Below are 27,035 nucleotides of genomic sequence, written 5' to 3'. Positions count from 1 at the left end.
ATCACATTATATAAAGCAAAAGCCTGCATTTAGGACACTTTCCAAGACCTGAGGTTAAGTTCAGAACAAGATTCTGAATGAGTCTCCAAGCAGTCAAACACATTCCCAAGTTCTCACAAGTGCTTAAACAAAGCAAATGGGGGGAAAAAAAAGAGCTAATTATTTCACTATAAAGGTTCCCCTTCACTTACTTCTCAAAGAAACTAGTTTATCAGGGTAAAGAGTCTGTAGAATAACTATTTTCAGTGAAACTCTAGTAGGTGGTTAATTTGAGCTTTGAATCAATGCGAGCTTTTAATAAAAACATTAACTAATCAGGGAAAGGCTCAACAACCATAGATAATTCCAAAAACTTTTGTTTATAAAAGAAAAAATAATCCCTGGATTTCAGTCTCTGGGTCTATTCAAATCAATAGAGAAAATAGGATTTTCAACAAAAAGTGTTAGAACAAATAGCTGGTTATTTAGAAAACAAAAATAACACTGGATCCTTAACTCATACTCCTCATACCTAAATAAATTCCTGCTAGTCAAGAATTTAATTAGCAAAGTGAAACTATAAAATACAAAAAGGAGTGGATTTTTATTTTAAAATAATCTCAAAGGAAAGATAGCCTTTCTAGGTAGTCAGATTGAATTTTAACCTTTCTGACTGGTGAAGGTGTAAAACACCAATAGTAACCAGGGTTGATAATAGTGTAGGAAAACGCACACATAGATTCTCACTGGGAGAGTAAAATAGTGAAATAATTTTGAATGGCAATTTGGGAACTTATTCCTTTGACTCAGTACTTTCCACTTCTATGAATCTATCCTACAATTTGTCACATATGTGGGCAAAGATATGCACAGAGAATATCCACATCTCCACTGGGTCATTGTAATAGAAAAAAAAAGAAAAAACTTGAGTATCGATTATGTTACAACCATATGAGAGAATATGATGTATTAATTAAATAGAATAGGGCAGGGCTTTACATATCCAAGACAGAGTAAATGGTCACCCCTGAGAAGTGAGATTCTTTTTACTTATATTTCTCTGTAATTTTTCGTTTTTGTTACAGTGAACAAATATAACTATTATAATATTAATGCTAATTAATGAAACACATAAAAGCAGTGATTCCTATGGAAAGAAATCCAGAACTAGATTTAGTTCTAGGCTCTGCTTGAAGAAATGAAGGTAAGGTTTGGTTAATATTATCATGATTTTTGCCCATATATATCAAATAAACCAGTATCCTTGGAAATGTACACATCTGTTACTTGTGAGTCCCTTGGCTTGGCCTGTAGCTGCAGACAATATGTGAACTGGCTCAAAGAAGTTCATTAAGAATTTCATGGAGGTTAATGAATGAATTACTAAGCCTACGGCTGCTTTCTCAGCACCTCTTTTTTTTTTTTTTTTTTGAAAGCCAATGAGCAACTTTAATTAAATTTAAAAAATTAAAAAAAAATTTTTTTATGGTGACATTGATTAATGAAATCCAGTGTTTCAGCAGTACATTTTAATAGTAAGGCATATATATATATTTACATTGTATGTTCACCTCCCATAGTTAGATTTCTTTCCGTCACCACTCTCAGTACCTGATTCTAATTTACTCAAAAGACCTTTTGACACTTAAAAAATTAAAAATCACCAGAGAAAGTACTCTTCCTTCTAGAAATCCCATGAACTGGATCTTCCCCTGGGAATTTGGTGAGGTGCTTCTTGGTGTAGTACCGGCTGGTTACACGAAGAACCCCTGTTGGCTACCACAGACAGGCAGCACAGCCCCAAGGTCATGAGGAAGAAGACCTAGGTGACTTCTCTTACCTTCCCTGACTTTGCCCTGGTGTTGGCTAATCATAAGATGGTAATTTTAGTAAAAGATGTTCTAAATTAATTGATTCTCCTTAAATTGGTAAGAAAGAAAGAAAGAAAGAAAGAAAGAAAGAAAGAAAGAAAGAAAGAAAGAAATTTGAATGGCAAAGTAGAAGTCAAATCTTAAATGTCTTTATTTTAGAAAACAACATTAATATTTTTATTTCTACCAGTTATTGATATTTTTGGCTTTTTCTCATTACCTAGCCACATGACTAGAACCAATTTCATACCATTTTACTATTAGTAATACTTTTTTAAAAAATCAAGCTATTATGAATCAGTGTCATCTATCAAATAGCCAACATATCTTAGGTATGCTGAAATACACTGCTACTGAAAGAGGAATCCTAGCTAGAGCATCAATAAGGCCATACTCTGCTAATCTAATAGTACGTATAGCTCAATCTAAACATGCTTGACTTTCCAGGACACTAAATGCTCACTTAGGAAATAAATGATTTATTATATTAGGCTTAACAAATCCTAAAAAGAAATTTAAATGGGAAAAGTCAAAGTAAAAACAAGCTAAATCTAAAGAAATATTATAAAAATACATATATATTGCATACAGGAATATAGCAGATATGAATTAACTTTCCACTATCTGTTAAATTACCCACAGATAAATCTTCGTATTTGCTATACTATGAATTTCATTCAACAAATATTTCCTGAGTCTAATACATGCCTTGCACTGCTAGGAGGCAGGGATACATGCACAAACCAAGAGAGACATAGTTTCTGCCCTCAAGGGGTTTATGGGTTCAGGGAAGGGAAAATTAAATAATTATACAAGTATATACAAAATTTATGACTGTGAAATAAAAGCCCTCAGCGCCCTTTAATTCCGGCCCCCTTCTTGGTTAGGGATATCAAGCTGAAATGTGAAAGATGAAGACGAAAGAGGCAGAGGAAGCAGCAGGTACACAGGCCCTGTGATAGGAGGGGAGGAATATGGAGCACTTAAGGATCAAAAAGGCCTGTGTGGCTGCAATATAGGAAGAAAGTGAAAAGAGATGAAGCTAGGGACACATGGGTCAGACCACATGGGAGCCTCATAACCTACTAGGATTTTGCCCTTTACCCTAATACTAATCAGAAGCCATTAAAGCATTTTAAGCAGTAAAAAGACATGATCAGACTTGAGTAGTAAAGCAATAATTCTGGATGTATGTGAACAACAGGCTGAGCAGATGCAAGAATACTTAGGAAGCTATAGCAAAAAGCCAGGTGAAAGGGTGACAACTTGGATTAGTAAGTACTAAGTCTCCCTAGAAGGAAGCAGATCTAAGTGAGTAGATCTTAAATATTTTCACCGCCCTGCCCCCCCACACAAAAGGTAATTATGTGACCTGATGGGAGTTTTAGCTCATGCCATGTTAGTAATCATTTTGCAATATGTAACTACATCAAATCAACACATTGTACACCTTGAACTTACACAATGTTATATGTCAATTAAATCTCAATAAACGGGGGCGGGGGGGGGGGGGGTGGGAGGTGAGGAGATACACTGTTTAGGAGGTCATACCAAAGGGACTTGGAGAGACTTAGAGAACCTATAGCTATGTTAATATGGTATCAACTAGCCACATGCTCTATGGTTGCATTAACCACAAGTGACTATTTAAATTTTAAAAAGTTAAATAAAATTTAAAATTCATACTAGACATATTTCAAGTGCTCAATAGCCATAGGTATCTAGCAGCTACCATACTGGACGACTCAAATATAGACTATTTCCATTGCCATGAAAAGTTATATATTGGACAGCACTAACAAAGAATGAGAAGGAAAATAGGCCTAATCCCAAACCTAAAAAACTAACAAATAATTTTCAGGTGGCAGAAGATGACCCTGTAGGTGAGTCAGGAAAGGCCAGAGAATTCAAAACAAAAGCAAGATCATGTGCCTTTTCAGGATCAAGGAGAGGATATGTAAAAGGGATTGGTCAAATTCCTTTACAGAGTCAAAAGCTGCTGTGAAGTCCACCAAGATAAGGACTACAAAATGAGCATTTGATTAAGGAAATCACTGGTGACCTTATCAAGGATTATTTCGTTGGGCTGGTCAAGGTGGGAGCTGAATTCTCTGGGGTTAAGGAGTTAGTGGAAGGCAGGAAACTAAAAGAACAAGAACATTCTTGCAGAGAACAAGAAAAATAGAGAACAAAAAGAGAGGAGAGATGGGGAGGTAGCTGGACGGGAATGTGAGTCAGAGGGAATTTAGACAATGTTTAAATAGTAATGGAGAGATTCATCTCAAAGTGAATGGTTCGATATATATAATCAATATTGAAGATTCAGAAGAAGGTAGGAAAGGATGGATTCAAAAGAACTAGTCTCGACTAAGAAGAGGGGCACTTCCTACTTCCTTAACAGGAGGGAAAGTTATGCAGATAGGCAGAAGTGTTTGGTAGCAGACAGGTAAAGCTTTGAGTTTTTCTGTTAAGCAGTGAGGCTGTCTGTTGGCAGAGGCTTAGGGATTTGAGGAGAGCAGGATGGGTCTGATTGCTTTCCACGGAGGAACAGAATATACTAACCAGGGAAATTTGGTAGGGTGGGCCTGAGAGCCCTTTAAAGGTTAGTGATCATGAATTTGTAACAGTGCCAATCCGTGTGCCTACCTTATCTGTGCAGAGGAGAAAGGACCTAATTGAATTAATCAAAAGCTGAAGTTTTGTGAGAGGGGTCAAGGGTAAATCCAGATTGGGGAGGTCTGAAGTTTTTACAGTTGGATGAAAGGCTTTTTTAAAAAAAAAAAAAAAAAGAAAGAAAGAAAGAAAGAAAAAAAAAAGGTGCACATATAATTACAAATTAGTCAAAAATACAAAACCAGGTGCAGGGCTTTGGAAGGAGCCCATTTAAATGGGGGACCCTGAAGATTTAGTGACCTTAGCTTTTTAATAAACCCACCTCTGAGAGGAGCAAAATAAGGACTCAGAGGCATAAGAGTTTAAGAGAGTACTACAAGCCTGAGATGGATTAAAAGGAAAGGAGAGGACCGGTATCTTGGGAATAAGATGGGTTACCAAGTAGGGATGGAGAATGGGTATGGAGGAAAGAAAAAATAGTGAGCCTGGTGCCTAGGATTTTTGTGAGAGAGCGAGTTAAGAATGTGAGGGTTGAGAGGGAGGAAGTGATAGTCTAACCAAATATACAAAAGTTCCACAGAAACAAGGACGCCGAAACCAACCTCCTGACTCAGTTCTGTGGGGAACGAGAAATGAGGTGCTGCTGAATGAACTGAGAGGCCATAGGAAAGCAACTGACCTAAGGGAGATCTGTTTGTACTTGAAGAATTTTTATTATTTTACTTCAGTGATGTCACAGTTTCATTTCACATTAAACTGTATCCCAGTATTGCCCATTTTGCCAGCCATGCTTTTCTATATAATTAAAGGAAATATAAGATAAAGATCTTATATTTTATAATATGTCCAGTGAAAACACTGAGCATATTAAATTGTATTTGAGCTTAGATTCCTGAAACCCCCAGGTATAGGTTATAAAAATATGAAAATACCTGAACACTGAAGTTGAGACAAAATCTGAGCACCTTCAAATTGGTGGCCTACCATCTTTAAATTAGGTTTGATACAACGAATAAAGCTGGCTCCCTAGAAGAATAAAGGTACTTTTAAAGACAATACATAGAGCATTCTTATTTTTCTATTTCTATGAATACCAGCAATTTTCAGAGCATAATATCATTAACATATGAACCTTTTCAAATAATCACTAAGGTATACAAATGTCAAATCACTATGTTGTACTTCTGAAGCTAATATATTATATGCCAACTATACTTTAATAAAAATAATTTTAATTTAAAAAACAAATTAATAATCACTAAGGAACGTAAAACCTTATTTGCATACTTTTATAATTTAAAGCTTGAAAAAATGTTCTTCATTATATACTAATTTATTTTAAATGTATTTTTAAAATACATTTTAGATTCGAATGTCAAAAGTTGTGTTATTGTAAAAAGAAGAAAAGTCTCATTGTGGAAATGTTAACATATTTAAATAATACATTTCCCTGGCTGACATACATGTGATTTTATTTTACACTTAAGTGTATTTGCATGCTATATTTCTTTGATTAGAAAATTGTCCTATGACAAGAGGAGTAAATTAAGCCTCTTAAAATCTAAGCCAACGTATAAAAAAATTCATCTTTTTATTCTACTTCAAAAATATACAGTAGGTCCTTAAGCTGCAGCACTGCACATTTTAAAGTTTTATTTGTAGAGGAATATTTTTAAAAGCTTAAAGGCATTCCTTTGGAATCAGTTATTAGATTTGTTGAATGAGGCAGAAAGAATACAGATTTGCACACAATGAAACTCTTGGGTACTGAAGCTAATATACTAGGCATCCAAGTAACTGTTTCTCTTCAAAGTCACACCTTGCAAAACTTAACAGTTATTTCAACAATGATGCTCATTACAAACACTTTTAGCATACTTTTTAGAAGAAATGCCTTCTTTTTATAAATCATAAAAGTAATACTATATTTAGATGATAAAATACCCTCCTAGGAAATACTGTCTCTATAATAGGAGGTAAAAATATTATGTCCATTTTTTTCCATATCGACCATGGAGAATGTAACTACTAAAATAAAATGAAAATGACTTGTACACATTATCTTTAATCCTAAAAGAACATTTTCTTTCTTCATAATAACTAATTATTTTCACTTTCCTCAAACTATAGGAAATTCTTAACTTAATATTCAGAGAATTCTATATATTTATAAAATAATTTGACCACATATATATTTGACCTTTTTACAAAACAAACCTAACCAAAATGACAACCATTTTAAAATTCAGGTTTTTTTAGTGAGAGAATTTGGTTTAAAATGCATTTCTAATCATTCTAGGTTTACTATGCTTATTAGAGTAAATACTCATAACAGTTTAAGAGGGCTATTTTAAAACTCTGTTTTTTTAAAGCGTACTCACAGTACTTCGAAGTTTATCCAGAAGTAAATTTAACTGAGTCTGCAAAAGAAAGCAAATCACTTTATTTTTTTCAAAAAGCAAAAGTATACAATGTCTTAAGTTAATATTAGCTCTCCAACATTAGAATAAAATGGCATGCAATAACATGGACATATAACACATTACAATTTAACAACTTCTGGTACACACACTCTTTAACAGACAGTAACATGCAAAATGTATAGCCAATAAAATGCCAAGGACAATAACTTATTTTATTTACACAGAACTTGTAAAATTAAAAGACTGAAAATCAGCAATACTAAAAATATACACGCACGCTTGCAGGTGGGATGAATGAGGAAAAAGTATACAGGCAACGAAGAAAGTAAATAAAAATGCTGGGGATGCATTCAATAAAAGATCAACAGAGAAATATTTGAATATGTGGCAGGCTGGTATAGTTTGTGTCCACTCCATTAAGATAAAGACATGTTTAAAATAATCACTAATGGTTTATATGAGGATTGTTTTATAAAACATTTATCAGAAATAAAATTGCCCTGCCTAGCTGTAGAAACCCTCCTTACCATTTAAAAACACTTCATATCTCAATTATTTTTAAAAGCTTGGATAGTTTTCTCAAAAAAAAAAAAAAAACACCAACCAAAAAAAAACTGACAATAAACACAGCTTACTATGATTTTCTGTTTTTAATAATACTAAGTGATTATAATTTATTCTATATTTGCTTTCATATATTTGCTTTGCTTCTCAGCAAAGTAAATTATGTCAAACTTTTATCGATTTTATACTAAGGTGCTTATTATACTGCTTACGAAAGATATATTACTGCATCAATCATAACTATATTTAATAGTAAAAATGGGTTTACTTTAGTGAAAGCTTTCTGTGAGTCAGGCAGTGCTCAAAGCTTTTCATGGATATTATCATGTTTAATCTGCACAACAATTCTAATTAAGAATATATTATTGGCCTCGTTTTATAGGAGAAAGCAAGCATTGAGGCCCAGAGAGTTAAATTACTTGCCTAGGAACCTGACGCTAGTCATGGCAAAACTGAGATTTCAACACAAGGCCTGACACCAAAGTTCACTCTCTTACTACAGTATACTTCAGACATCACAGGCTTAAGAGAAAATCACTCTGGACCATCACACAACTGAAAAGCAAGTATGAGAGCCACTAATTTGGAAAGAAAACAACTGTCACAAAGTCCATGCTTCTTAATCCATAGACCAAGCACAGTATTTGCAAAAAAAGAAAAAAAAAAGAAAAAAAAGAAAAAAAGAAATTGGAGAGTAAATCAGAAGAGTAGAAATAGCAAAAATAAACAAACAGCACCTTAGAAAAGAGGGAAGAATGTCAAATAGCGAAGAAGGGCCATCAAGAACCGCAAAGGTCAACAGCCTTATGCAACTGGTGCTTTATCTGTATTTTGTTTTTATTTCATGTATATGATGATAACAAGATTTTCATCAAAATTAATTACTTTTACAAAACATTAACAATAGTACTAGGATTAGGTTTTAATAACCTGAAAATATCACTCTTCAGTGGAAAACTTCTGGTTCTCAGTGATGCTGGATAACTGAAGTATTACTGTAAATGAGAGCCTTTTTTGTTTAATTGCCTCACATGACTTGAATTTAATAAGCTATTCTAGTTAAAATTAAGAATTACTATTATTTCATTTCAAAGTGTCTCATCAAGAACATATGAAATTTTATTAATAACAATATCAGCCACTTATAGCTTTCAGCAGTTTAATGTGTAAAATATATTTTAATGCATATAATCAATTTTAAGGCATTTCAAGTCTCAACATAAAGAGTACTTTAATCCAAAAATTTTTAAGAATGTTTTTGTTTTTGTTTATATTATATGAAATTTCAAGTATGTCCTTACCAGGAATACTATCTATTCCTAGCATTATAGTAGGAACATACTTAATAAATAATATACATTTTGTTACATTAATCTGTTATCATATGTCTATTCCAGAATTTCGGAATAAGAAGAAATCCAAATAAGAGAAAAAATATTGCTCAAGAGAATTAGAAACTCATAATGAATGAATATAACTTATAACAAAGTTAAAAACTTTTTATTCCATTACCCAAAAATGTATTTATTATAAGCTTTCGTCTATTTTTAAGCTTTGAAAATATTTAGTTTTATAAACATGATTTTATCAAGTTAGTTATTTAGAACCATTTCAATCCACAAGGGATTTCAGGAGGCTTATACCGCTAGATCACAGTATTCTGATGCTTAAATATTATTTTTAATTATATAATTTTTTTAACATTTAAAGTACACATAAAGAAAAGTATAGGTAAAGTTCTCATATAAATACAATACTTATGGAAATGTATGAGCAAAATTAATTCTATTTCTTTGTTCTATTTGTTGTAATTTTTTATTCTTTGACCTTGTGACACAAACGTTTTAAAATCATCTTGTTTATGCTAAATACTCAAAAATTAGAACCAATTACTAGTGTTCCATTTCTAAGACACTTCATGTGATACTTCCTCATCCTTGTCAGATCTTGAACAATAAATTCCTGATCCAAAATTAATAAGACAAATGAAATATTCTTCAATGTTAAATAAGCAATTTGAAAGGTTTGCCACACAGAGCACTTATCTTTTACAGAGTTTTTAAAACAAAAAGTTTCTGGTCCAAAATTAATAAAACAAATGAAATATTCTTCGATGTTAAATAAGCAATTTGAAGGGTTTGCCATACAGAGCACTTATTTTTTACAGAAGTTTTTAAAAGCTTTAGTCAAATTTTAGCATAATATGCACACTCATAATGCACTGTGAGAGAAAACACGTTGAAAATGAATTACAAACTGATTCATTAACTTAAGACGGGATCTTTTTTTAACATGGCAGCCACTCTATAAATAGGAGTCCATGAAGTTGATCATTTACCTGAAGCCCCTGGCTGTGCCTGCTTTTCCTCTCTCAACTCAACTAGTCCTCTCTAGCCATCCCGAGCTGTACTACTCCAGCTAAAACAAAACTGCTGAATGAGGAAGGAAGCAGAAAACACATGGGAAAGAGAAGGTTTGAAGGTCAACCAGACAGTAAGCAGAAGCAAGAACATTAGGAGAAGCTATCAGATATGTTAAGCACCAAGAAAAAACACATTCATAAAATTACAAAAATTTCTGTATGTTCAGTTACTACACCTATTTGGGGTTTTTGGCATAGAAATATCAAGAGTGCAGGGGCTGCTCTTGAACTTCACTTGTGGGAGTTCTGAGAGCATCTACATTATTCACTATAGAGTATAAAACAATTTATTTTAAATGCAGTAAAAGAAAATTCAAGTAATATATTTAACACAAATACCTTAAACTTGTTTCCCACACTGATGAAACTAAGTTTTCCTGCTTTTTGTTTAGTATCTTTGTTGTTATTTGTGGATGATTCAAATAATTCCCGTATAAACTTATCCCTGGATTCACATATTAAGGATTCAAGAGACATATGTAAAGCATCGTTGTTTTTTTCCACAAACTGGGTCTGAAAAACAAAGCAAAGAGGAATGATTCGATCCATCTTGTGATAACATCCCTTAACACAGTGCTGTCTGACAGAACTTTCTGGGACAACAGAAATGTTCTATAGCTGCACTGTCCGATGAAGTCACCACCAGACATTGTGGACACAGAGCACATAAAGTGGTGTCAGTATACTGAGAAAATGAATTTTACATTTAATTTAAATTTAAATAGCCAGATATGGCTAGAGGTTATCATATTGTATGGTGCAGCTTCAACATCAAATGGTTTTCTCCTCGTAAAAATTACTCACTGTTTCATAGCATACTGCCCCCGCGAAATGCCTGATAATGAAGCCTTCATCATCTCTGAGGTTCCTGTGAACTGCTAGCTTAGATTTTCTGGGAACCTGAAAAACAATACATACATACATGATATATGGATTGCTAAATTATACATACATGATAATTATTAAATTTTCAAAGTCATATCACAGAAATTTCCTTTAGAAAACATCTGGGATATGAAACATTTAAAATTATATTAAAAAAATCTCACACTTTACACAATTATACTGCTTTTTAAACATCTAGGAAGTTATAATACTAGTGAAATCTAGCAAATATTTGGTTATAATCTTAGGGGAAACAAAGGAGTAAGACAAAAAAACCAACCCACTACTATTTAGAAGCACATGCGAAACACAGTGGGCATTTTATAAAGTGATCTGCCTATGTTTAAAGGTGGTTTTTGACCTTGGCTGCTGAATCAGAATCACCTAAAAGAACTTTTAAACCTCCTAAGGCCTATACCATTTGCATCAGGCGATTCCTAGGTGCAGCCAAGGTTGAGAAGCATGGTTCTAAAGAAACATCTGATATCCCCACAGGAACTCTCCCACTGTTTTAAATCATACATCTTTGTGTTTACACAATGAGCCTGAATCTATTTGAAGGAAACGAGATCATTACAGGGTTGTACTATCTAAATTACAACATCTCATATTTATATCATATTTAAGTTTCCAAAATTTTTCACATAAAAGATCACATCTGATCCTCGAAGTAACCCAAGGTTAAGAAAGACAAACTCATTCAAAAATGGAAAAGCTTATATATTCCTTATGGTTAAAGTGTACAGCTGAAACTTACTGGATTTCATTAACCAATGTCACCATAAAATAAATAAATAAATTTCAAAAATTAAAAAAATAATAATAATGGAAAAGCTGACTTCAGAACATTACCAGGCTTTTTCCATGTGAGAGAGCTGGGAGACCACAACGCCTCATCTCCACATGAGGCAATACACCAGCATGAGTGAGGGTGAGGGCCCTGTCAAAATGCCTACTTCATTTACAAATTCACCACTTCCTCACTGTGCTGAATATGGCAGGTCACTTAACTTCTCTGTGCATGTTTTCCCATCTCCAGCATGAGAATGCAAACAGGATCTACCCGAAGATGATTATTATGGGGATTAAATAAAATTATTCAAGTAAAACCCTTAGAATAGTGTCTGGCACGTGCTGTGTCCAATAAATGGTAATTACTTTTATTTCCAAAGATATACAATAAAAGTAATGGTCTATTTACTGGTTTGCTCCTGTTTTCTTTTGAGAAAACTGGCCAAAGTCTGTACCCAATGCTTTGGTTTGATGTTCTTGGAGTTGTATGTCTCTGAGACCCTGGTCACAATTTTGTTGACTAGCAATCAGTACTCATGGTAAAATTAACCAAGCATCCACAGGTTGGTCATAACAAAGACCACAGAGCAGTAGATAAATAGGACTAGATATATAGCTTTAATGTTAGCAAAAGTTTTGTTGAGGATACATATTATTTTAATTCTATCCCCACTGAAGTAAGAGAAATGGGCTCCACATTACAAGAAACATTTAAGAATACAGAAGAACTTCAAGTCAATGGAACTAGTGGTTATGGGATCCAGCCTCTAAAGAAGGCTATCACAATTACATCAGCTTTTCAAGCAAATGCATTCAAACCTATTTACCTATCATGTTCTTCTTAATGATGTATGGAAATAAGAATACTTGTTATTCACTTAAACTTCTGGATCCATCTGGATCCACTAAAGCAATGACTGTTATACACTACAATATCAAAACAATAAACAGTAGTATGAGAGACATCTGCAACTCTAAGTAGCTCTTCTTTTCCTTCTTCCTTCCTTCCTTGCTTTGTTGTTCTCTATAATATGAGGCCGCACTTATCTTTGTGGATGAAATTACAGTATTTCCCCTTTATCCTCTGGGGATACCTTCCAAGACCCACAACAGGTGCTTGCAACTGCAGATAGTACCAAACTCTACTAGACAGTTAACCCTAGTACAACTTGAGGGTCAGAGGGCACTGATCCCTTCTGCAGAAAATCCACATATAACTTAGGTCAGCATATGGTGATTCCCACCCATGGACTGAAAATACAGTTGACCCTTGAATAACATAGGATTAAACTGCGTGGGTCTATTTATACACAGATTTTGTAAAACCTGCACAGTTCAAGGGTCAATTGTACTATGTTTTTTCCTATACATACATGTCTATGATACAGTTTAATTTATAAATAAGGTACAATGAGAGTGGTAAGAATAAAAATAAAATAGAATAATAACTACATTGTAATAAAAGTTATATGAATGTAGTCACTCATTTCAAGAGATCCCTTGCTGAAGTTTTCATACAAGTTCAATGCTTTTTGGTGCAACACTTTGTTGCCATCCAAAACATATTTTCTGTTCATGTCTTTCACCCACAAATTTAAAGCCTTTTCCATCTTACCTAAGCACTTAGTATGGACTATAGCCATAACTTTTGCAGTTTGAAGTGTGACAGCAAAACTAGCAAGGATTTTTTTCCACTTCACAATTTCATGGTTAGAAGATGCATTCTTATAGATCTGAGCAACTTCAGCTTACAATTTTTTTCTTTCCTTATTAAGTTAGTAACTTTTAGCTTTACACTTAAAGGAAGCACTTTACAGCTTCTGTTTGGTGTATCTGAATTGCCAGCATCGCTACTCTTGTACTTTGGGGATTATTATTAAGTAAAATTAGGGTTGCTAGAACTGCAATTGCATTGTGATACTGCAACAGTGGATCTGATAACTGAGATGGCTACTAAGTAACTAACAGGGTGGGAAGCATAAACAGTGTGAATATGCTGGACAAAGAGATAATTCATGTCCCAAGCAGGATGGCACAAGATTTCATTATGCTACTCAAAACGGCAGAGAATTTAAAACTTATGAATTGTTTATTAAATTGTCTATTTCTGGAATTCTCCATTTAATATTTTTGGACCATGGCTGACCACTGGTAACTGAAACCACAAAAAGTGAAACCACGGATGAGGGAGGACTATTGTAACATCCATGATTCTCTGTGCTAGTCAGCTCTTTCTGGGTACAAGCACAGAGTTGTGCTTAAACTACCTCAGATGACGATGGCTGAGTGTAAACACAGAATTAGGTAAATACAGGAAACAGCTCCGTAGCCACACAGTCCACCCTCATGGAGAACAGCCCTACTATTCAGTGCCACATGGTCTCAAGCACAACTCTATGACCCAACAGCAGCTCAGGGCACCAGGATTCTGGCCCATTTAGAAGTGTACTTTCCATTTAGTTCTACCGCTCTGTGTTTGTTTTTCCCTTGAGCTAATTCTTTTTTTTTGCTTCAGCTTCTATCTCTCTCTCTGAGTATAATTTCCATTAAAAACTCCTGAGGAAAGAGTATCAGAATGAATTACCTAATCACTATCTTATATGGATTCCTTCCACCAGTCAGACTCTAAGCCCCAAACTACGCTGTAAATCTTACAAATGTGCAGACAGAGATGGCCGTTTGTTATGCTAGGTGCTAACCCCTGGATTGTGAACAGGTCATATGATACAATACAAAGCAACTGATGGACATTTCACTCAGAAAAGAGAACATAAAAACAACAGGTAAGTCTTTTTGTACATTTTAGATATAGGTAAAATGTACTCTCCAACCAGCTAAAAGGAGCTTAGTTAGACAGATCATCATTATAAATATATATATGTATATATATACACACAAATTAAATGCCCATCTATAGAAGATGTTATGCCAGATAAATTATAGTTGCTATAAGCCCTATATAACTTATAAGTCTAATTATCTAACTTCTAGGGCATCTTTGTAAAGATTTCTCTTCCCACCATAGTCTCAATGCTGGAATGGCAAACTCACAGTGAGTCGGAAATGATCTTTGTGCTTTTGGTGAACTGCAGATGTAAAGTGTTGATCACTTGGCTGGGGAAGGCGACTTTCTTCATCCAAAATATCCAATATTCCCACTAATTTTGATTCAACTAAATCTATTTCAAAGAATCAAAATATAAAATGGTAAAAATAACATTTTAAAGATACGTACTCATCGAAAATTACAATGACTGATCAGAAACAATGTAATGGGTGATTCTATAACTATTCTCAAAAGCTACAGGAGAGCAGGTAGATTTTACTTTAAATCAGACAATTTATTAGAAAGTAACATCATATAGGTTTTATAAAAACAGCTCAATAAAGAAATAACCACTCCATTTGTAAACTATGACAAGAAAGAAGCAAAAGAACTAGAAATTTCTCCTCTTCCAAAATTCTCCTCTTCCAAATTTCTCCTCTTCAAAATGAAGTAAAACCACAGAACCTTTGCATAGCTTTTATGTAAAACTACTTACAGATATTTCCTCAAATGTTTCTAGCAAAACTTTAGTAACAGCACATTTTTATGCTTTCGGTTATGTTGTTTGAATTGTTTGTCCAAAATAACTTTAAAATGTAAACTGCTTAAATACAGTATATAAGAACAGTTAAATGGGACAGATTCTAAAAGCTATAGGACATGTGAAAAGAAATCAAGAATCTAACTGTATTGGTCAGAAAATGATGCTTCTTGGGCAATTAGTGTTGGTGAAGGTGGGAAAGCCTACTGAACTAAGCTTTAAATGAAAGTATTCTGATAGATGTAGAAAGATGTGGAAGTGGGCTAAAAGATAATGGAATGGGAGGAGTTCTAGTCAAGATATCAAACCACACAGTCAAAGGCACGGAGATCTTAGAAAAGATATGGTTGTGAAGGGAATGTTGAGTGGACAAGTTAGAACATGAAAGTGCTTTGAAAAGTTATACTAATGCAAAGCAGTATTATTATTCTAATACTATCATGTCCAAATCCAGCACACAATTATTGACACAACTGATAAATAGGGTTTTCAAAACATGGTTTTCCCAACAGTTGAATTTAGAGCTGGGAAGGGAAAGGAAAGGGAAAAAAAGACTAAGTACTAGCTGAGTAGTGACAAAGGTTTCTTTATTGATAAATACAGACAAGGAAAATACAGAATCTGTTCTTATGCTGCACAGTATTATCTAGATATGACACATGGAACTTGTGAAGCCCACCTGCAACCAGCCAGAGGGTGCTGCCAATGCACAGAAAACAAAGAGACCTGCAAATTGGCAGAGCCAAACACTGTCAAATCACCTGGAGCCTGGCTAAAGACTTCTTCATGTGAGATAATAAATCCCTTTATTGCTTAAACAATTATTCACATGTTAGTTGTTTAAGATAGAAAATACTCATCACTGTAAATAAAAGAAATTTTAGGAAAAATTTCCACACTGAATTTAGTGACTTGGTTTGAAAAACAACCTCCTGAAAATATATAGGGGTAAAACCTCTCTCAAATACCAGTTTCAGTAAGTTCTCATAATCAGTAAAGCAATCACAGAGCTAAGAAAAAATACTAGTAAAAGTATTCACTGTAACTTCCCAGATTTCCCAAAAGTGGAGTAAAAACAAATACAGACATACCTATACAGTCCTGATTATCCACATAATGTACTTCGTTAACACCTAAACCTTCTTTTTGATAGAGTTCTTGTTCCTAAAAGGAAATAATCATCATCATAGATAAGGAAATACCATGTGATATAAAATGGATTCACTGCTTAGTGACATTTATGATCATAACATTTACTGATTAGTCAGAGAACAAAGTTCATACCAACGATTTCAGGGGCTGAGAAGTTTTACAAAATATTAGGGAAGCAAAATCCCTGCCCCTAAAGCAATGTGAAATCAAAAATTAAATCGCCAACAACACATGTGATTTACATATGTGGAAATGTTCCCTTCTGCAGATAGGCACACTTTTCTTGAAATATGCAGATATGCACGAATACAGAGATCAGTGGTGTATGGCCATTTTAATCCACAAAATTTTTCTGTAAAGGGCCAGATAGTAAATAGATTCAGCTGTGGGCCATACTGTCTCTGTCACAGCTAGTTAATTAATTATGCCATCGCAGTATGAAAGCAGCCACAGATTGCAGTGAATGAAGAATCATGCAAAGGAAGTCTAGATACAGGGAAGAATTAGAGTATATTAAGCGAGAAGCATACAGGTAAAACTTCACATATCAATGGAAGACCTAATGCAGCTAGGTAAAACATTTGCAGATAAATTTTCTTAATTGACAAGTACTTGTTTTACCTGCATATTTATGCCAGAATTGGTTTAACTATGGGATATAAGTAAAGGTATAAAAAGTTGGAATGCTGCTGGGAAACCCATAAATAATAAAAATGTGGAAAAAGATGAATGGGATAAGAATAGAAAAGGTTTCACATTTCCAGTGGAGAAGAGAACTTAGAAAACACCAGTGCTAATATCACGAGAATACAATATTGTGGGCCAGCAGCCAGGAAGATAGGTTCCACCTCCCAAAGTCAATGGACTGCCCTGGGAATTAGCTTCTTCACCTGTAAAATAAGGGGCTGATCTAGATTGTTTCTGAGTTCTCTTTAACTCTACTACCTTCATTCATTAAAGCATATCTCAAGTAGTTCAAAGGAAGGAAGTTGAGAGTACTGACTGAAGAATTCAAAGACTAAAGGAAAAATGGTGAGCCTAATCACAAATCAATTGATCCAAAGCTATATTTACTCACTCTATAATCTAAACAATTATAAAGTAATCTTCCTCGACTTGGGACTGTGACTGTTGGCAATGGCCATAGTTATTTACTACAAGCTGTGGCAGGAAGTTCCTTACTGGACTGAAGTTGGTGTCCGGCCAAAGGCACACTGTTCACAGCTGGCAGTGTAAGAGGTAGCATGGCAGGGAACGCACTGCCCAGGGGCACTCCAGGCCAGTGGCCCCATTGAATCTCCTTAATTGGTGGCTTTCCGGACACACACAGATGGTGAGAAGGTAGCAGAGTAGGCAGAAGCAGGGAGACACTGAGGAAGGATGAGAGATGCCAAGGTCAGGGATGAGAATAGATAGTTGTTTGGCAGTGGCAGGAGTAAAGAAACAGAAACAGAAACAGAAAAAGAAACAAGCAGGATTTCAAGGCTTGTAGAAGTAATAGATGTTCACTTCTCAAGAGGTGCCTATTAGAGTTTTTACTGGGTCCCTAAGCTGTACCATTAATATTTCTGATGTACCCGAGCAATGGCTAAGCCACCAGGGCCTGTGCTGGGTGCCTTTGATTCCCTGGGCCACCTTACATTATACCATATCAATCAGGGTAACTTCAGCGTGTCTCTGTTCACTGAAACTTAAAATACCTTAATGCAGTTCTTAAATTGAAATTGTAATGGTTACCTCTTTCAGAATCCTTTCATTAAAAAACTGTTGAAGTTTTTCATTGCAATAGTTGATGCAAAATTGTTCAAAACTGTTATGTTCAAAGTACTCTGAAAACATAACACCAGAATCAAGAGTCATCATCAGATCAACTTCATATTAATAAATTTATCTTAAATGAAATTTTATTGTATCAATGCTTAATTAAAGGTTAGGTAAAAAATAGATATAATTGTTCTATACTCTCCAGATGCTCTTATTTCAAGACTTAAAGTTTGTTAGGCATTAAAATTATTAAAAATAACCTGCTTGACAAAAAAAAAAAAAAGGTGTTTGTCAAATGAGATAGATAAATGTAATATAGTAGAAGATATAATATGTAAGCAACTTATAACAATTTTTTAAAGCATAGGTATTAATCTAATTAAAGAAAATGGCTTAAAATGCAAGCACTTTAGATTTTTTTCTGTATCATCTGTAAAAATAGTTATAAAAAACGTTATGGATACTAGCTCATTTCTAAATTTAAGGGACTATGTAGTACAATATCTCCAAGATACCTACAGATCTAAAATAATTCTGTGTTTGTGTGTTTTACTAAAACTGATGTAGATCAGAAAACAACTGTTTGAATATTGTGATATCTTAAGTCAGTGATAAGTGTTTCTCCACCTTTGAACAAAAGGTAATAATTTATTATAAGTTTTAAAATACATATCACATTAAAATAAAACTCTACCCCTCTCAAAATGTAAATACTCAGACCTTTCCTTGGCAAAGGCAAACAAACTACAAAGGAGGAAGGTACCACTCATATACAGCCAGAAGGAATGCTCACACTGATAAAAACCCAATAAAAAATGGTCACGTTTATATATTTTTATATAACAGTTGTTCAAGACAAAGCAGCACTCATATGTTGGTGACTCATTTCAATTCTAGTTGCACAATTCTGCAGATGTTCTCAAATATTTATCTTGATATCTTATTTGGTGGAAACTAACTGAAAATAGCATTAATAATTCATTTTTACACATGGTAATGAATTTAGTCTATATGCTAAGTCGACCTGTACCTAGCACTACACTGTAGTCAATAGTTTTAATGACTTAATTCTCTTTATTACTAGCACTCTTATTCATTTAAGAGTATAGAGATATCTCCTAACTACAGCAGGTTCTCAGATAACGTTATTTTGTTATAACACTGATGAGCAGAAGAAAAAAAATTAAGTTCCCAGCCAGGGCCATTATTTGTATGGAGTTTGCACACTTTCCCCATGTCTGCATAGGTTTTCTCTGGGTACCTTGGTTTCCTTCCACATCCCAAAGCTGTGCACGTTAGGTTAACTGGTCTGTCTAAATTGTCCCAGTCTGAATTGAGTGTGGGTATCTATGTGAGTGTGCCCTGAGGTGGACCAGTGTCTTATCCTAAGGTATCATGAAAAAAGCATCAATAGGGAATGCAGTTAGCAATAATGTAATGGCTAGGTGGGGAGCCAGAGGAGAGAAAGAGCAATTAGGGGGATTGTTTTTTAAACTATATGTCTAATCGATGTACTGTATACTTAAAACTAATAATAAAATTTTTAAAAAATCCTTTACAACAACAACTATATATATATATACATATATATATATAACTAATTACAAACTCACCAACAAAACTATACTTACCAAAACCTGCAATATCTAGAACTCCAATAAAATAGGATGAAGTTTCAAAAGGAAAACACTGATTTACTCTGTTTACCACATGATCAAAAAGATGGCTATAGACAGTCTTGGCCAAGGCATCACGAGCGTTGTTTGCCTGCTCCACTTTCAGTGGTACCCTATAAAACAAGATAATATCAATAAAAATTCTTCAAAGTAATAATTGTGAAAATAATGTCCAATAACCAAGATCAAAGTATATTTATTGTGAAGAAAAAAACAGTTACAAAAGGTCATTTATGAATAGGCAGACAAATGGGGTTAAGTAGAATAATATAAAAGAAGAACTAAAGGAATTACCTACAATTAGATGAGAACTCTATTATTGAGTAAAGTATTTTTAGGCTGAAAAATTCTTTTTAACCTTAATTTATACTTTGCTATACATGCTGAATGTATAAAAAATTATTCAGAGGAATAACCTTTTGACTTTCTTTAAATGCAAAAGAAACTGTGTTTAATTCAAGATAACTAAAAGTTCAGTAACTTAACATTGTTTAGGAAAAAAATGTTTACATCTTAAAATCTGAGCTGTCCAACTCTACAATTTAATATAAGTAACTACAAGGTATAACAGTACTTAATATTGTAGATATAGACACACAACCCTTGTCCTCAAGAAGATTACAGTCTGATGAAGAGAGACTGCCATGAAAGAGAATTTTCAAACACCACACTAAATGCAGTCATAAAAGCAAGCATGGGGACCATGGGAGTATCAGAAAAGAATGTACAATTTGGAAGCAACCTTAACAGTCACTCAGTCCAGACTGATACTTGAATCCCTTCTAAAAATTCCAATATATATTTCCTACAGTGAAATCCTTTCCTAAAGTTAATGTTACACAGATACTCCATACATAAAAAATAAAAAAGAACTGCTCCAAAATAAAGAGAAAATGGGGACAATGACACCTAAGGACCTTACTTGTGCTTTTGCCAGCCTTTCCTTGGGTCCCAGAAATACCTCTAAGGAACCAAGCAACTGTAGGGCACTACTATACATCCTCCTCACTGAGGTTTTCTTCATAATAAAAATATTGTGGAGACTTTTAGTCAAGATAGTGTAGTAGGTAGACATTGTGCTCACCTCCTCTCAGAACCACATCAAAATTACAAGTAAAACCACAGGACAGCCATCATTGGGAATCATCAGAGGTCTAGCTGGACAGAAGTCCTACAACTGGGGACATACATAAGAGACCACCTCAAGAATGTTAGGAGGGGCAGAAACATGAAATGGGCTGGTCCCACAACCACATGTGGTGGTTGAGAATCAGGAAGGCCATCTCGGCTGCAAAGGACCTCTGGAGAAGTGAGGGGTCCCAGCCACACACTGGGTTCCCCAGCCTATGGTTTCAGGGCCAGGAAGAGAAGTCCCCACAACCTCTGGCTGTAAAAACCAGTGGAGACTATGGCTGAGTGAGACAAAGATTGTGGCTGATGACAGAGAGGGCTGAGGGAGTCACAAACATATCCCTTAAAGGGCCTGTGCATAGACTTACTCACTGACAGAGTCACTTGCTCTGAGCTCCAGTGCTGGGGAAGCTGCTCCAAAAGCAGCAGGGATAAATGGGGGGGACCTGAATTGTCTGGCTTCAGGATGAGGGCTGGAGGAGCAGCTTTCTCCTAGACAGAAGTGTTGGCAGAATCCATTGTTCCTTTGTTGAACTTTCCCCAGTCCCCTATCTGAGACTCTATTAACCTGGTTGACACAGGTTGTCCCACCCAAGTGATTCCCTGAGACTCGGCCCTCCCCCTCCCAAAACTTGCAGGCCAACCCAAGTCGCCTCCAGGGGCTTTTCCATACAAATGACCTGTCTTGGCTCTTTTTACAAACTTTCCTAAAATCTCTGAAAGGTTCACAAAACCCAAACAATCAGCATCTGGCCTTGGTGCCCCCCATACGTCTTGCTGAGAAGCCCCAATCCCAGAACTAACAGCAGCCAGACTCAGTTCTCAGCTTGACCTCTCAAGGTACCTCTAAGCCCAGCATGGGTGGTAGCCATCTGCAGATTGCTTGGTGACTCTTGCCAGGTGGCCCCAGGCAGTGCACACGCTGCGGATGAACTTGGCCTGCTGCGGAGCCCCTCCCAGGAGGCCCTGCTGCCTGGTGCCCTGCTTTGAGCTTGAGCACCACCTGGGACTGCATCCGCGGACAACACACCCAAAGGGAAGACTGGGAAGGTACCAGAGCCCTGCTGAAGTGAATCCTGCTCCACAGGGTCAGCCTCTCAATGGCCACTCCTCACAACCAATCAGCCCAACGGTCAATCCCTCCTCCTAATTAAAAAACAACAATCAAGGCTCCACTACAACAAGAAGGTACACACCCCATAAACAGGACACACCTGGAACACCTGGCTCAGGTGACCAGAGAAGACTGTGCCACTGGGCCCATAGGACACCTACTACATAAGGCCACTCTACGAAGAAAAAGGCTACTTAGTAGCCCTAACTAATACACTGAAACAAACACAGGCAAACAGCCAAAATGGGGAGACAAGGAAAACATGTCCCAAATGAAAGAATAGAACAAAGTTCCAGAAAAAGAACTAAACAAAATGGACACATGCTAAGCAATCTACCAGATGCAGAGTTCAAAATACTCATTAGAAGGATGTTCAATGAACTTAGGGGAAGAGTAGATGAACTCAATGAGAATTGTAACATAGAGACAGAAAACAAAACCCAGTCAGAAATGAAGAACACAACAACTGAAATGAAGAATATATTAGAGGGAATCAACAGTAGGTTATACAGAGCATTGAATCAGTGATTTAGAAGATTAGGTAGCAGAAATCACTCAATGAGAACAGCAACAAGAAGAAAGAAACCCAAAAATGGGGACAAGTTTAAGGCGCATCTGGGACAACATCAAGAGTACCAACATTTGCGTGATAGGGTAACAGAAGGAAAAGTGAGAGAGCAAGGAATTGAAAACCTATTTGAAGAATATGATGGAAAACTTCCTTAACCTAGTAAAGGAAATAGACATACAAGCCCAGGAAGCACAGACAGTCCCAAACAAGATGAACTGAAAGAGGACCACAAAAAGACACATCATCATTTAAATGTCAAAGGTTAAAGACAAAGAGAGAATCTTAAAAGCGACAAGAGAAAATCAAGTAGTTACCTACAAGGGAGCTCCCATAAAACACTGTCGGCTGATTTTTCAACAGAAACTTTACAGCCCAGAAGGGATTGGCATGAAACACTCAGTGATGAAAAGCAAGGACCTACAACCAAGATTATTCTACACAGCATAGAATCGAATGACAGATAAAAAGCTTCCCAGACAAGAAAAAGCTAAAGGAGTTCACCAACAGCAAAGTAAATCAATATTATAAGAATTGTTAGAGGAACTTCTTTAAGGGGGAAAAAAATATCAAAAATATAAATAATGAAATGGCAATAACTACATTTCTATCAACAATTACTTTAAATATGAATGGATTAAATGCTCCAATCAAAACACATAGGGTGACTGAATGGATAAGAAAACAAGACTCTTACATATGCTGCCTATGTAAGATTCATTTCAGATCTAAAGAAACACAAAATGAAAGTAAACAGATGGAAAAAGATATTTCATTAAAATGAAAATGAAAAAAATCTAGGTTAGCAATACCTATACCAGACAAAATAGTCATTAAATAAAGGCTATACAAGAGACAAAGAAAGATCCAGTAATCTCACTTTTGGCTATTTACCTGAAGAAACTCCAAATATTACTTTGAAGGGCCATGTGCATCCATATGTCCACTATAGCATTATTTACAACAGCCAAGAGATGGAGGCCACCTAGGTGTTCATCAATAGATGAATGGATAAAAAAAGGTGGTACATATATACAGTGGAATATTACTCAGCCATAAAAAAAGAATGAAATCTTGCCATCTGCAACAACATGGATGGACCTAGAGGGTACTGTGCTGAGTGGAGTAAGTCAGACATAGAAAGACAAATGCCATATAATTTCACTTACATATGGAACCTAAACAAAATAAACAAACAAACCAAAAACAAACTCATAGAACAATCTGAGGACTGCCAGATGAGGGGGGGGGGGGGTTGGAAGGATGGGTAAAAAAAGGAAAGGAATTAAGAAGTACAAATCAGTAGTTACAAAACAGTTAAGGGGATGTAAAATATAGTATAAGGAATATAATCAATAATATTGTAATAACTATGCATGGTGTCAGATGGATACTAGAATTACTGGTGTGATCACTTCATAAATTATATAAATATCTTATCACTGTTGTATACCTGAAACTAATGTATATTGTATACCAACTATAATTGAAAAAATAAAAAGTTATTTAAAAAAGAATAACTTGGAATTAGTTCAGCAATGAATCAGGCTAAGCACACCTTGCTAATATTTTCCAAAGTATAAAAGCTACCAAATTTTTTGAGTGATTAAAAGTTCTTTTTAATCTTCTTTGTTTTAATTTGTTGATAATTTTTCTGAAATATGTCACTGGAACTTACAGCCTGCCTTACTTTTAGCAAGAGATACAGGATCTGACTATTTCCCCACAACTGAAGATCTTACAGTGTCTCAGAGCAATGCCTGAATATCATTTTTATTTTCTAGTACTGAAAACAAAAATTCCTAAAACACAGGATATTGAACCAAAAGCATACACAGACCCAGACACAATCTGGAAGTTCTTGATTACTGGTTTTAAAAATCTTGCCTAGACTCTTATTCTCTTGTCACTTAAAACCTTCTCTAAATGAAGAATCCTAAAGGTTAGGAGGAAATTCCATTTGCTGAGTGTTTCACTAAAGTGAGTTCTACTTAATAGAAGATTCATTTTCTGTTTTTTAAAAATATTTTACTCTATTTACTCCTAATAACTCTTTCTTTACATTATAACTCCTAAATAATGGTTTTTCCATGTATAGTTATGAGCAGAATTTTAACTATAAGGAAATAGGGATGCCATTAAAATAGTGGCCATTTTTTTCACAAATATTGTGGTTTGGTCGCAAATAATAATGAAAAAAAATGTATTATTTACAGAGAGAAAGCAGATATTCCCTCATTACAACATTAATGAAGTAGGAATAAATGCTATGATAATTTTAGCCTTGTTTCCAATATTTATCAACCTACATGACTTTCGATTAGCCTTGAAATTCTAATGAATGTCCAGGAGAGCGGTGAGAATGTATGCAGATTAATATTAACAACAACTCTGTTCATTAGTTAAAAACTTTACCCAAGTCATTCTAGGCTGGTTGTAGAAACTTCAAGCAAGTTTTCTGACTTTAAAATTATAAGCACAAATAGAGAATGCCTAAATTCAACTTACATAATAATTTTTAGATTAAAAGTGTTTAAATAAGATATTAAGGAAATCCAATCAAAACTCAATATAAATTATAAGAATATGTGCAATTCAAGCAACTGGCATTAATCTGAGCAAGGCCTCAAATTTTGTTTCCAGTTTCACTATTTGCTAACAGAAGTTTTAGCACACGCCATTTGCAAGAATAATCACTTTTAAATTAAAATGATCTATTGCCTTCTGAAACTAAATAATGATGATGACTGCACAACCTTGTAAATATACTAAAAACACTGAATCTCACCTTTAAGAGTACATTATACCTCAAAATATACAATGTTCTGGAAAAATGTTTTTAGATTGTTACGTAAAACAATCAAATATTAACAAAATCAACTCATATTCTCATAGTTGTAAAAAAGTAAATCTCTCTCTTATCTTATAAATTCCACAATATATCTTTAAAGAACAACTTTAAGAGCTTCAGAAGCATTAATTTTTCTGATTTACTGCAGTGAGATGCACAGAATTTTGATCTGTTGAGCACGTGATTTAGAACATTATAGTGAACAGAATGAATCATATGTAAAGATCAACTTTAAATCTCGGTGTTCTCAAAAACAGACTTTTCCTTGAGAAACCACAGGCAGAGTTTTCGCAGAACAATGAGTTCAGGGACTTACTTTATAACTGTTCCTTTGGTGCCCCCTGCTGTTGTTAGCATGACTCTTGTAGTTAAACTTACACGAAGATCATCTTGATCCAAACCCAGTAATTCAGCACAATATTCCAATGACTGACTAGATTTATTCTTCAGATTACAACCACCTAATAAAAGTATATTTTAATTTGAAATTAATCAACATTATGTAAACCAGATTTTCAAGATCCATTTCTTAGACTTATACTTCCCTTATATATAAACTATGGAACAGACAAGTTTATTTATGACTTTTAATTTCACCTCGCTTTTTCACTACCCTTGTGTGATATTCATACCCTCAATAAGCTCAGTCCGAAACAATCACTCTACCCATCGATATTAACCTGCCACTGTTTCATTTTTTATGACCCTGCAAGTGAAAACTAATAATGATGGTTTATAATCCTTGTTATAAAATCTCTGAGGAAATAAAGAACCTTATCATTAAAATTCATATGACACCAGTAAACTTCAAAGAGTAATTTTAGTGGCAAATGTTGTAAGGCACTTTAGTAGATCAATGTTGATATTGACTGTGTGTGTATGTGTGAATGCACGTGCGTGCACATCCAACGTGCTCACGTTGCTTGTGGATGGAGGAAGAGGGTGAGGAGGCAACTGCTATTACCTGGACACCATATCTATAGATTTTTATTTGTAAGGCTATTTAAAAAGTTATTATATAGGAAGACAATGTACTACAGTGCTTTAGACTCGGGGCTGACACGGCTCTACAACTTACTAGCTGTGTGACCTTAAACAGGTTACTTATTCTTTCTGTGCTCAATTTCTCCAAAAAGTTATACAAATGGCCAATCAAAATACGAAAAGTTGTTTAACATCACGAGCCATTAGGAAAATGCAAAAAGGCACAGTGAGGTAAATATTCCACAGCCACTAGGACAGATATACTCTAACAGACAAAAGGACAGTGTTGGTGAGGATGTGGAGAAACAAGAATTTTTACACACTGTTGATGAGGATGTAAAATGGTACGGCTACTCTGAATACAGTCTGACGGTTCCTCAAAAGCTGAATCACAGTTACCATATGACTCAGTAGCTCCAATACTAGGCATATACTCAAGAGAAATAAAAACATGTCTGCACACAAATTTGTACACAGATGTGTACAGCAGCATTATTCATAACAGCCAATGGTAGAAACAACCCAAATGTTGATCAAATGATGAATGGATAAAACAAAATGTGCTATATGTGCACAATGGAATATAACTCAGCAATAAAAATAAAGACACAAAAATAGTCACAGAAGATCACATATTGTATGGTTCTGTTTGTATGAAA

The 27,035-nt window shown here is 34.8% G+C and overlaps 1 protein-coding gene across 10 annotated transcripts in view; it reads right to left on the bottom strand.

Moving 5' to 3' along the window:
* The window catches only part of MYO6 (myosin VI), a 141,257-nt gene that overhangs the window by 27,668 nt on the left and 86,554 nt on the right, over window positions 1–27,035 (bottom strand). For all 10 annotated transcript variants that reach the window (XM_016141702.2, XM_016141705.2, XM_016141707.2 and 7 more), the window contains exons 12-20: window positions 25,709–25,853; window positions 19,684–19,841; window positions 18,026–18,117; window positions 16,228–16,300; window positions 14,601–14,728; window positions 10,677–10,772; window positions 10,212–10,385; window positions 6,845–6,883; window positions 5,396–5,489 (exon numbers count right to left, since the gene is read on the bottom strand). In XM_016141702.2, the coding sequence (XP_015997188.1) occupies window positions 5,396–5,489; window positions 6,845–6,883; window positions 10,212–10,385; window positions 10,677–10,772; window positions 14,601–14,728; window positions 16,228–16,300; window positions 18,026–18,117; window positions 19,684–19,841; window positions 25,709–25,853 (999 nt within the window). The remainder of the gene's footprint in view (window positions 1–5,395; window positions 5,490–6,844; window positions 6,884–10,211; window positions 10,386–10,676; window positions 10,773–14,600; window positions 14,729–16,227; window positions 16,301–18,025; window positions 18,118–19,683; window positions 19,842–25,708; window positions 25,854–27,035) is intronic.

Source organism: Rousettus aegyptiacus, unplaced genomic scaffold (genome assembly GCF_014176215.1).
Source record: "Rousettus aegyptiacus isolate mRouAeg1 unplaced genomic scaffold, mRouAeg1.p scaffold_m13_p_1, whole genome shotgun sequence".
In the NCBI taxonomy this organism is placed as follows: domain Eukaryota; kingdom Metazoa; phylum Chordata; class Mammalia; order Chiroptera; family Pteropodidae; genus Rousettus; species Rousettus aegyptiacus.
This window is presented reverse-complemented; position numbering and strand designations above follow the sequence as displayed.